The following is a 12570-nucleotide window of genomic DNA, read 5'->3' as shown; positions in this document are numbered from 1 at the left end:
CCGTCCAAGCCATGCCCAGCAGCTTCTCCAGCAGGATGATGCCCATGGGAGATGGTGTCAAAGGCCTTACTAAAGTCCAGGTAGACAACATCCACAGCCTTTCCCTCATCCACCAAGCAGGTCACCTCCTCATAAATGGAAATAAGATCAGTCAAGCAGGACCTGCCCTTCCTGAACCCATGCTGACTGGGCCTGATCCCTTGGTTGTCCTGCATGTGCCGTGTGATGCACTCAGGATGATTTGTTCCATCACCTTCCCTGGCACTGAGGTCAGACTGACAGCTCTTGAGTTCCCTGAGTCTTCCTTCCAGCCCTTCTTGTAGATGGGAACCAACAGTGGTTGCATATGATGCAAATGCAAGGCTGGATACTGCAAAAGGGCTTGCTGTAGCAGGCTGGCCATACAGTCTGCTGCCTAGTCACCAGAAGGATGAAAAACTGTGTGGGATGGTACCAGGTACTGATCACATTGCTGGTACTATTATTGCCTGTCACACACCACAGAGAAAGGGAAAGCAACCTCAGTGATATAGGACAGTTCAGCACATTCAGCCTCTGTGGAGTGATACTGGATTTATACCAGCTGAGGATGGGGCCAACCTCTGGGGTCCCAAGTGCATCATTCCAGAGCATGCCACTCTAGCAGTGAGGAAGTTCTGGATATATTGTTTTTCTTCCTCAGGAGCTGCACGTATATATTTAGGGCGCTCCAGACAAATACAACATGACACGGATGTTAGAGGGCAGAAACTTGTGCAGCCAGACAACAGATTTCTGTAAATAATCAAGCTACTCCTTCTCTTCAACACCTCCTTCCACATTTATTTTTGCTCAGCTTGTTCCGGGGGGGGCAAGGGAGAGCAAGAGCTGCTCAATCAAAGCCGTGCAGCTGGTCAGGGCAGCAGCAAACACAGCGGATGAACGAACCAGCACCTTAGTGGTGCGCTCCCAGTGCCATCATGTGGTGAAAAGCGGCTAACACAACGGGTACCCGAAGCAGAAAAACCAGCCAACACACAGCCAATAACTCAGCAAGGAGGCTCGCTCAACCTCGTAAACCATGAAGGTAAAGCTCACGTCAACGAGAGGCTGGAGCTGAAATACAGCCCAGCGCTTTAATTTACTCCTATCTTTCCCGCTTAGTTTTATATGGTCATTTTTCTCGAAGAAAGGAGATTTATATTTAAATATGTCTGGAATTGTAGATATTTGAAAGCGCAGTACAAAAGCAACACATACTACATGATCACAGCAAGGCAGAAAAGCTTAAAAATCAATTGGCCAGGCAATGCTATGTATGTGATCCTCAGGTGTAGTAAGTCAGGAACAGTCCAGTGTTTGAAGTCTACCTCCATCCTAGGAACACAAGCACAGCCTGCTGTTACTCACTGCAGGCCATGCTCATTCCCAGCCTTAGCCTCAGAGATACAGCAAGGATCTTCCAAAATAATGCAGAAATTCCATAATGTCCAAGAACAACCAAGATGCCTAAGCACTCAAAGGAGTTATTTTACCAAAAAGAGTGTTTTCAGAAATTTCCTCTGTCTGGGTGAGGCAGTGAACTGGGTTTTGAGACAACACTGCTTACTCCAAGCACTGAAATAAACTGCTCGGCATTGACTGCATCTGTGCTCACAGTCCACCACAGGTTTTCCAGCAGGAGGATCTCTGGAAGGACCGCTGTCTCCTAGGACAAGGTTTTTCTTACCTGTTCCCTTCCTTCAGGATCTTCTCCATGTTCACAATGCCACGCATCTTATACAGGAACCACTTGTCAATGGCTGTGAGTTTGTGAATGACATCCACAGGGACTTCACTATCCAAGGCCTGCAAAAGGAGGACAATGCCAAACAGCCCTTTTAATATGTGCTTTACAAATACAAATCTAGTCTACAAATAGGTAGCAGCAACTATAGAACATAAAAATACTGTAGACTAAGCTGGACAAATCAAAGGTTCATCTACCCCAGGATCCAGTCTCCTGCAGCAACAGAAAACATGCCCCTCAAGCAGTGTAGGGAGGCACCAGCCACTTCTGCACATGCTTCAGTACCAAAAGCTGGCTTCTGTTTGAGCAAGAGAGAAATAATTTGCTTTTCACAGAGCCAGCAGCCAAACGCAAACTGATGGCAACAAGGCTTGGTGGCCACTGAGTATGTGCTCTACCTACCTATAGTGAGGACTATGCAGCCTGCACTGCCAAGTCCTCCATCTGCAACCCTTACTGCTCAAGTTGCCTGAATCTCAGACCTACTGCCAACCTCCGAGATGCAAATGTTAAACAGGAGGGTCCAGATTCTCAGCTGTGGAGGAACTCTTTGCTTTGGAGCATAAATTTGATTTGCCCTTGAAATACAAGGCAGAATCTAAACATGTGGCCTTGAAATATGCCTCAAGCAAGGCAAAGTCCAGTCCCAGGTAACACTTTGCAGTTACAGCATAACTCAGGCTTCTCTCTCTGTATCTCAAACAAATCTCAAGGTCATTCCAATTCCCCTGCATTATCTTGCTAGGACTAATTTTTTTATTATTATTTTACTTTTATCAAACTATTTGCAACCATCAGATAAAAAGGAACCCCGCAGAGTAATTCAAGAGACAATGGATTGCAGGACACTGCATATTAAAAATAAATCTCAGAGGAATATGCTAAATAGTCCCTCAACATAATACAGTTGTATCTTCCATCTCTGATATTTCTTGGGTCTCACCAACCATAATGATAATACCAGCACGGTATCTTTGCTGAGCTAACATAATCAGGCTCATTAACTAACCACGCTTAATTGTTTTCTTGCAGGGCAGCATCCCTGGAATAAAGCCAGAGCAATGCCACTGAAGAAAACTCCAGCATTAACCCAGGAATGAGCTTGGCCGACTGCACCCCAGCATTATTCCTCTGAGATCAAGCTGCAGACACAGCATTGTACCGACACTGCACGCCTCAGCGCTGGGATGTGGAGACTTGATGCCAGCCAAGAGAAATACCTGTGAAGCACGAGCTTCAGTGCTGTGGTCCAAGAAGGCACCACTCACACTGACAAGGGATGGGCATTGGTTCTCATCAGGCACTACAAAATACTGGTGTCACCTTCCACCTCTTCTAAAGGATTTCCAGGCAACTTGCCTGGGCCTCTCTCTCACAATTATTCTCTTGTAGTTACCTTTGAGAGGTAATAAACTGTTGACTCGAATATCCTGCTTGCTCACAAGCAGCAGTGAAAGTCTCTAATGCACATGTTGCTCCTTTAGAGTAACCAGTCACTTACACACCAAACCTCCAGCTAGTGCTTGGCACTCAACAGCCACTGCTTTTCCAGACACCTGGAAGGAGAAGCCTGGGGCCATCACTGTGGTCCCTGAGCACTATTGCTAACAAGGCAGGGCTTCTCACACATTTCTGGGTACAATACTGGTATGAGACAACTGGTAAGGGGTCCCTCCCATCCTGATTCCTTACTGCATGGGAGGGGAAGGTCACACTGCCACATTAGTGGGACATGAGCAGGTCTTTCTTCTGCCCAAGTATTTTCACAAACCACGTGGGAGGCACGTTAAAATGGACAGCATGACTTGAGAGCCCTGCTCACTTGCAAGAGCGCCCCATCCAGTAGACACTGGCTTCACACTGGGAAGCCAAGGGCTTTATAGGACTGCCTTTACACTGTGAGTTGGAGAGCAAACCTGATCTTCAGGCCAAGCAACAGAGGGTTGTACAATAAACCTGTACTGTCTCTAGGGCCAGCACCTCTGTTCCTTCAGTCCCATCCCTGCTCCTCACCAGAGGAAGTATTTAACTGCCTGTGGACAGGAGCTTAAGTGAAAACTAACATGTCCGTAGTGTGGACAACTACAACCAGGGCCCTGGAGTGAAACAGAGCGTGGATCGAATCCACAGCGTAAGTATTACAAGACCACTTGTATACAATCCCTAAGAGGGTCCAGAAAAGATCTGATACAACCTGAGCAGCCCTGATCAGGCAGGCCACTCAGGCCAAGGAACAAGTCTCATCTGTTTCAACCTCTCTCCTAGTGCCTTCTCTTACATGACAACAGGGAGTCCCATTACAACAGTAATAGCTCTGAATGGCAGCTGAACTCCCTTCCCTTTCACCTGAACAGTTACTCTTTTCATCATACAACAGGCAAAGGAGAGAGAAAAGGACAAACTTGGAGAGCTGACTAGTGGGGCTTGGGGAAAAGGAGAAGATATACAATGAAGCTCCATCCTGTTTCAAACAAAGCTGAGGGCTAACAGGCACTAACTGTTGGCTTTTAAATGTCAGCAAGCTGGGAAGGGATTTCCAGGCAGGCAGCCTCAGCTGCCAGAGGTACCTCTTACTGATATTGCTTGCCTCAGTTATTAATGGAGATGAATTAGTGCACTGTGTCAGGCAGAAGCAGCTCTTTATAGGGAGGGATTAAGACTTTGATCTGTTTTTTTTTGACAGCTCCCAGTGAAAATGCCACCAGCTGGGAACACCCAGAGTGTTCACTGGGGCCCAAAATCACCTTCATCTCCCCAGATCCCCTATGTTAACATGGGGCTAAGATTAACCTTTCATAAAAGCTCTCTGAGCCACTCAAAGAGACAAGAAGCAAGATTTTTTTCTCTCGGTCACAAGAAAAAGCTATAATACAGACCAAGCACAGCTGCTGAAGGATGTTCTACACTTATGAAGACACACACTTCCCCAGCTTGAAAAGCGAGAGTCAACAGCTGGACAAGCCACACAATTATAGAACATCTTGTGCTTTTCGTTCAGGCCATTTATAAGAGGAGCAGCTACGTGAAAACCTTTTTACAAATACAGCACAACCTCAGCTCCCCACGCTCATGCGGAGGATGGAACGAGATGTATCTACACACGAGCACAAGGGGTTTAAGGGCTTCACCACGCAAAGTCAGGGGCACAAAAACCAGTAACTTGGCATTCCCTGCCAGTAAGGTTTGCAATCTTAAAAAAAAAAACAAACCAAAAACCCAACAATCCACAGAGATTAGTGTGAGCTATAAAAGACAGCTGTCCCCTCCATAGAGGGTATGGACAGATGGACAAGTCAGCTGCAGCGAAGAGCGAAATTGCATCTACCTTGTAAAGGAACTAACCTCACATTTACCATGTCATGTACACAGGCAAAGACCGTGGAGCTGAAGGAAGAAATAATTTCACTCTCTAGGTCCCCTTACAATAATACTGCCCCATTACCCAGACACTGGAAAGAACAGGGAATTTCCTGTATGCTAAGTTTATCAGAGTTTTAATTTGTTTGTTTGTTGGGTTTTTTTTAGTTTCAAGCCAATACCAATGCAACAATTGCAAAAGACAGTGCAAAGAGGCCCAGGCTGCAGCTTGCCGTTCTTTATCATCCTTTATTTCAGTTCTCAAAAGTGTGCTCACTTTTTCTTTCCTCCCTTCCGGTAAATTAATGGTAATCTGCAAAACTGTCCAAATTTGACTGACACTTACACTAGAGTAAATAAGGGAGGAACATTAGCCAGTATTTAGCACACAACTATATCATAGGAGCAAACAGAAGGAAGCGATCCAGGTCTCCACCAACACTCAGCTACAAACCTGAAGTGCCAGGACACAGGAATGCACCAGCTGCTGAACGCAATGAGCACGGGCTCAAATTGTACCGAAAGGCAAACACATTAGCTGAATACAGGAGATGCAGGGAAATATAGATGTCAGAAGGAAAAATTAAAGTCATATACCCACGCAGCTATTATGCTCTGCAGAAGAAATTGCATGCGATAGACAACATCTGTACTTCAAAACAAAGGATCCTATACAAGTTGGTCCCAGGGTGCTTGAAAGAGGGAAGCAGGGAGTTGAAAACTACTCAAGTTCTGTCACTTCAGTTGACCCAATCTGGTAGCTATAATTCAAGGGACATAGGTCAAGGGCTTTTATCTTTTATTACCTTGGCGATTGCATATATCCGAGTGCTGGATGGCTCAGAGAGTTCCTTCTGGAGATCTACGATGGCTGGCCACGCTTTATTCATGGGCAGCTGTGAAGTGAAGCCATCTACAGAGGGGTGGCACATTCTCAGGGCCTTTTGGAAGCTCTCTTCAAAAGTGCATCCAATAGCCATGACCTGTAACAGAGAGCACTTCCACATTAGCTATGGTGAGCCGCTGCCCAGCTCTCTCCCAAACTGTAACAGAGGAGTGCAAATTTAATCCACAAAGATAGACACACAGGAAGGTTACAGCCTTCAGACCTCCTCTCCAAGCCTCTCTGCTGGCTTTAAGACAGGCACAGCTGACTGAGCCTTTGGAGTCCCACTTTTAGGCCTCACTCTGCCAATATTATCAACAGTTTCAGACAAGTGACTCCTTTCTGCTTCCGTCTCCCTGACTGTAAGATAGGAAACTCCTGCTCTCCTCTATGAACTGCTATGAAGCACGTTAGTGGAGGGAGGCATCGTGCTGCAGCATGGGTGTAGTAAAACAGAAGGGTATTTCTGGTTAGCAATCTGTTAGAGATAGAAACTCACTGGGGGAATTTTAAGGTTCAGAAGAAATCTGCTCCTCTTCCTTTAAATTACATTTAACAGTGACTCTCCCCTGTGAGGGCTCTTTTAAAGGATTACTCCTCCTTGGCATGGCAGCATTGGGGTTTCCCTCCTTCAATCTTGACATCACATCTAATAAGAAAACATGCCTTTCTCTGTGGAAATCTGCAAGGTAACAGAGCCCCTTCTCAAATCTCTACATTTTTATTTCCCAGCACGGTGAAACCCTAACAGCATAAAAATCTCCTCAAACACAACGTTAAAAAACGTCAGGAGGAAAAAAGTAACATTGCTTTCTCTTTTTTAACAGCTCTAGGCCCACTGCCCAGCGCAACAGAGCTCAGGAAAAAAAACAGAGCAGGCCAGACTGCTCAATTAATAAAAATGCAGTAGGTGCTGCGATCTGGCTTCAAGCTCAGACCTAGGGAGATGACCGTGCAATACTAATAGAGAAGACACAGCAGCAAGCAGCTCTTTGCTTCAAAGACGCCTTCTTCTACTCACAGATCTTCTTGCTGAGTACCTCCACTCTTAAGCTTCTCCATCCCTGTTTCAGTTCACCCTCCCAGCAGTCATAGACCTGTATGGTTGGAGCACTGACTCTTCCTACATTTCCCTCTCCCTTTACCCAGTATCCCGCCTTGAGAAGGACAGGGAGTTCATGCAGTTCTACTTTTGTGAGATATGACCACTGAAAGGACTCGATTCTTCCTCCCGTAAATGTGTACGGCCAGGAAGTGTTTAGAGTTGATGGCGCACAAGGCAACTGCATTTAGGAACCCCAGCTCCACAGAACAGTCCAAAAACCCCTAGGCAGAGAGGGTTACTATCAGTAAGCAAAAACTCACTGAAAAAACTCCCCATTGCCACTAAAAGCCAAAACTGCCTCTGGAAAATCAAGTTTTAATTAATCCTTCCAGTTGTGATGATGGCTTGTCGTCTCAGCAAGGTAGAATTGATGTTAGGAAGGTCTCATCTGTCAAAATAATTTAATAAAATAACTACTTGAATAGCATTAGGAGAAAAAGGCAGCTGATTGGTAGCTGATATGTAATTAGCTAATTAAGTGGGTAATTTACCCATTTTGCTTCATTTCCTTCCTCTTAAAGCAGCCTGAAAATGCTGTTATTGTCCCAGACACCTTAAAATCAGGGTTTAAAAGTCACACCGTCATGTTCTACATATAAGACACTTAATCACTAAGAGAAGTCAAAACTTCAGAGCAAGATTACAGGTTGTGTTTGGATTTCAAGAGTAGAAGTAGGCTAAGATTTCGCATCTGTTTTTTAACAGAGATGACAAATAACTCTGGGAACAACCAACTGAGATCTGTGGCTCATCGACATCACTGAAAGTCTTAGACCACTGCTCCTGAAGTTATACTCTCATCAACCACCACTACAGAACCCCAAACAAAAAATAACTGAGTCCTGCAGTCAGCATTAAGAATGAAGTCAACCTCATGTGATCCAAAGTGGTCTTTTCCCTTAACAGTCAAACCATTTATGAATCCAAACTGTGACATACAAGATCCCATAGTTCTAACTGAACCAAATTAATTATAATACTGGATTAAAATAATTTCAGCTGAGTAAATATCTTCACAAGCCATTAGGTCCCCAAAGACAGATATTCTGAGAGTTTCCGAGAAAGAGAAATTACCTTCCCAAGCATTGGAATGGAAGCGGAGAACCTTGCACTCACCTCTCCTACACTCTTCATGGAGCTTCCAATGCGGTTGGACGTGTGCTGAAAACGGTCCAGATCCCAGCGGGGTATCTTGGTGACAATGTAATCCAGGCTGGGCTCAAAGCAGGCAGAGGTCTTTCCTGTCACCACGTTCTTGATTTCTGGCAAGGGGATCCCCAAGGCAATTTTGGCAGCAATGAATGCTAATGGATACCTGCCACACAGGAAAGGTAGAGAATGGTACAGTGGGAAGTACTTTGCTTTTGGCAAATCCCAGGAGTGGATCAAACTGAACAGATGTGAGGTGGTTTTCCCTCCTCAACACAATGGAAGGTTATTGTTATCACGTGCAGGAGGGTCCATCCAGCTTCCTACCTTAGCCCATTGTAAAGCTATCTACCTAGATATGGGACTTGCTTTATTATCTACAAAATCAGTTTTAAATGTGTTGCACCCACAGTGAGACCACAAACAGATATATGTTTTGTTGCAAGTCTGTCACCCCCATAAAATCCCCCAATCAAACACCCACTGTCCAACATCATGGCTTATCTCCAGTCTGCTCTGGCACTTCAACAACCGCAAGCGTTGCCGAGAACTGCAAATTAGAGATTAATTTGTGCCTCTCAACAGCATCTGCAAAGTGCAATTAAGAAGCCAATTTTTAAACAGCCTGTTCTGACCATCCTTATCCTGATTAGTTTGTGATTAGCCAACAAAACAAAGGCAGCTAGCAATACCATTTGCATCAATCTGACAGACAGCTCATTAATAACTGTGTCCTCTGGGTCGCAGAGATGATTTGCAGCCAACATATGGATACAGTGGATATGCTTTGTGAGGACAGCTATGAAGCTCGCACATACACACACACACCCCCCATCCTGGGAGTTTTTCCATTTGTAGTAACAGCATTGGGAGGCTGGAGCGGACCTGGAGGGCCCACTTCTTCCATCTCCCAGCAGGACCGACTCTCCAAGGGTCAATCCTAGCAGATGCTGACAAGGACAGTTCTTAGAAGCTTTCCATGCAGAAATCTGCACCTTACTGAGCTGACCACTCCATAGTTCTCCCCTAACAGCCATCTTCAGCCTTCCTTGCTGCAAATTAAGCCTGTGCCTCCTTGTCTTCATTGGACAGAAAGCAGATGCAGGAACTCCTCTTCGTTGCAGCTGTCACTTACATATTTAAATAGTACACCGACCTCTTATTGCAATTCTCGGGTTTTGTTTATTCATTTGTTTGTTCTATAGTTTTAGCATTTTTTTCAAACAGTCTTACCCTGTTGCCTTGGAGGCCAAAGCAGAACTTCTCGAGAGTCTGGCGTTAACTTCAATGACATAGTACTCCAGGGAAGTTGGATGCAGAGCAAACTGGATATTGCACTCTCCCACGATGCCCAGATGTCGGACAACTTTGATGGCACGATCCCTCAGCATCTGAAATTCCTCATTAGTGAGCGTCTGGCTTGGAGCCACTACAACAGAATCCCCTGTTGGCCACAAGGTAGCAGAGAAGGAAAATGAGAAGCAGTGCAGTGGCAGTAAGTTCTAGCCACGTAGGGAACTTTTTTACTAACCTATTACTAGTAATGACCACAGACATTCAAACTTGTGGATGCATAATTGATGAAAAGCACAGACAGTTACAAGCCCAGAGTTGGAGAGGCCATACAATCTTATGGGAAATGGGATTATAGGGGTAGGTTTAACCTAACAATGTCTATTTCATGCCCGAATGCAAGACCTGAAGAGCATTTCTAGAACCCACTTCAGCAACCACACAGCTATGGCAACAACAGCAGGCAGAAGGGCACTGCATAAAAAAAAGTTAAGGAGCCATTTCTACAGAGCCACCTTGTGCCCAAACCTACCTGTGTGAACCCCCATAGCATCAATGTTTTCCATATTGCAGACAGCAATACAGTTATCAGCAGCATCTCTCACAACCTCATACTCTATCTCCTTCCAGCCAACAACTGACTTTTCCACCAGAATTTGGTTAGTCATTGCAAATGCCTGGGAATATGTTAGGGAAAATGAACAGTAAACAAGAAAACCTTATTAGAACATGTTTCATATTTAAGATTTCCGTGGCTTATCTCCAGTCATCCCAGACCAACACAAAAATTGAAAGATGGAGATAAGCTAAGTTCATAGCACCGATGACAAGCAATTTATATTTCTCTTTAAAAAAAAAAAAGCATCTGCATTAGCTTCATTTGAAAGGCACAGAAAATATTTATGTGATATGGGGAAAAAAAGCAGGGCACATGAGCTTGCAATGGCATATAAATAACAAATAGGAATATAAAAATATCTAAGGCTTCAATCAGCAATATACACACGCCTTTGGTTTTATACGTAGGCAGCCCCATGGACTTTAATAGAACTCTGCAGAAAGCTAAGTGACTAAGCAATGGGGAGTGAGGGTACCAGCAAACACTACACAATTAATAGCACTAATAATGATGCTTATCACTGGCATAGTAACCAGAAGCAAGATTCGTGATTTATTCTTAAACTCATCTTGAAAGCATTCCTCAGCACAAAAGGCAAAAATGAAGAATACAGTTTGGTGGTAAAAGAGCATAACTTAAGTGATTAAATGGCCTTAACACTAACAGATAAAAAACATTAATCAATTCCTGCATAAAATCCCAGAAAAATAACAGGCACATTATCAATCCATCCGTTAGCAAAACTTCTTGTTTTAATGCTGCCCGTGAGTCAGTCTTCAGTCTGCTCCCTTCTGCAGTTCGCTCAAGTTGTTATTCAAATGTTGTCCTTCAGCTCAGTTGTCAAACTCACACACACACACACAAAATAGTTTGAGGAGTGACTTTGCACCTGGCCTAAGCAGGCACTGAACTTGCGGTGACATAGCAGGAACACCTAACCACACTTGTGGAACAACCTACACTGCTCCTGTGCTACCATCTATTGCCTTCTCTCACTCAAAATGAGCAGACCTGGGAGACACGAATGCCAGGCCAGATTACTTGAGCTAGCTGTGCTATGAAACACCCACAGGTGCTCAGTTATCCGAATTATACACCATTCAGAGCCCACGGTCTGAAAGTCCTGTTCACAGAATTACTACAGATCATCTCCATCACAGAAAGGAACAGAGATCCTGCTGGGCTGTGGAAATGAGTATCCTATGTCGAGATAATTCAGTGAGATCTAAAATGCTTTGCACCGTAAATTTTGAAATACTGTTCTTCATTCAAAATGCTAAAGCTCCTGTAGTATAATTTTTGAGAAGTGAAAACATTTACTTAGAAAGTAAAACAGAAATAGCATTTTGGTAGGAAAAAAAATTCAGAAATATGAAAAATTTACTAAAAATCTGAACTACCTCACTCCTAAAATTTTACCGATAAGAAGTGTATAAAGAGCAGCTGTTTTACAGAGTTCAGGGGAGGCGGGAAAAGAAATGTTCAAAAGCTTTTTAAAAAAACAAACAAACAAAAAACACTAAGAAATTCTGATCAAAACCACGTTTTCCTACTGAAAAATGTTTTTTATGTAAGCTTTTCAGACAGCTGCACTCCCAGGGTTTCTGGGTGATCTTCTGCTTTCTCTAAACACAGAGCACATGTGAGCTCGGGCGAGCGAAGTGCTTCCAACCTCAGCCATCAATCCGCAGGACGGGGTTGATGCACCCGCTGCCGCCTCCTGCATCTGTCAGTCCTGTCCACCCACAGCAGGTGTTTGTTCAGCACTGAGCACACTGGACCCAGAGTCACGCATGGAGGAATACAAAACCACCATTTTCACATACAGCTCTTCCTGGCGTCAGCAGTATTTTATTCTAGAGACACATGGAAGATTAAAAGGTTCAGCAAATCAGTGAAAGACAAAACCAAGAATTTGAGAGACCCACTGAGAGAGATTTGTTTCCTGAAATTCTGCGGTTTTGACAAGGAGAAAAGCTTTTATTTTGTCTTCCTCAATTATCTGTTTACTTTTCACAGCAAATCTATAAAAAACAGTTCCAGATTTGCTACAGAAAAAGAGCTGTCTCTTCATAGCCAGAGACAGCTGGTGGATGTCAAATACGGAGTGTCATCCTGTTAAATCTCTAAAGAAGGTATTTTTGCTAGGTCAAAAGCTTGTGTAGACAGAAATACAGCAGCCGTCCAAGCCTCCCAGCTTCTGTCCCTGATACCACATTATCAGTCAGCATTTCAAATGTTTCCCCTTCCTTGACATTTTTCATGTGCCGTTTACTCCTGAAAGTAGGTGAATATAGCCCATTGTTTCTTTTCAGACCAGCATTGCTGAAACACTTGCTCAAATTATGACTTGTTTCTCATGAATTTAACAGATCTGTCATTTGGCCATTTTC

General features: G+C 44.2%; 1 protein-coding gene across 1 annotated transcript in view; it reads right to left on the bottom strand.

Moving 5' to 3' along the window:
* Nucleotides 1-1696: 1696 nt before the first annotated feature.
* Nucleotides 1697-12570, bottom strand: part of CPS1 (carbamoyl-phosphate synthase 1, mitochondrial) — a 35853-nt gene continuing 24979 nt past the window's right edge. Inside the window, exons 16-20 of the mRNA XM_010182116.1 lie at nt 10091-10235; nt 9499-9709; nt 8233-8431; nt 5932-6108; nt 1697-1827 (exon numbers count right to left, since the gene is read on the bottom strand). Coding sequence (XP_010180418.1) covers nt 1705-1827; nt 5932-6108; nt 8233-8431; nt 9499-9709; nt 10091-10235 — 855 coding nt within the window. The 3' untranslated portion in view covers nt 1697-1704. The remainder of the gene's footprint in view (nt 1828-5931; nt 6109-8232; nt 8432-9498; nt 9710-10090; nt 10236-12570) is intronic.

Source organism: Mesitornis unicolor, unplaced genomic scaffold (assembly GCF_000695765.1).
Source record: "Mesitornis unicolor isolate BGI_N332 unplaced genomic scaffold, ASM69576v1 scaffold25930, whole genome shotgun sequence".
In the NCBI taxonomy this organism is placed as follows: domain Eukaryota; kingdom Metazoa; phylum Chordata; class Aves; order Mesitornithiformes; family Mesitornithidae; genus Mesitornis; species Mesitornis unicolor.
This window is presented reverse-complemented; position numbering and strand designations above follow the sequence as displayed.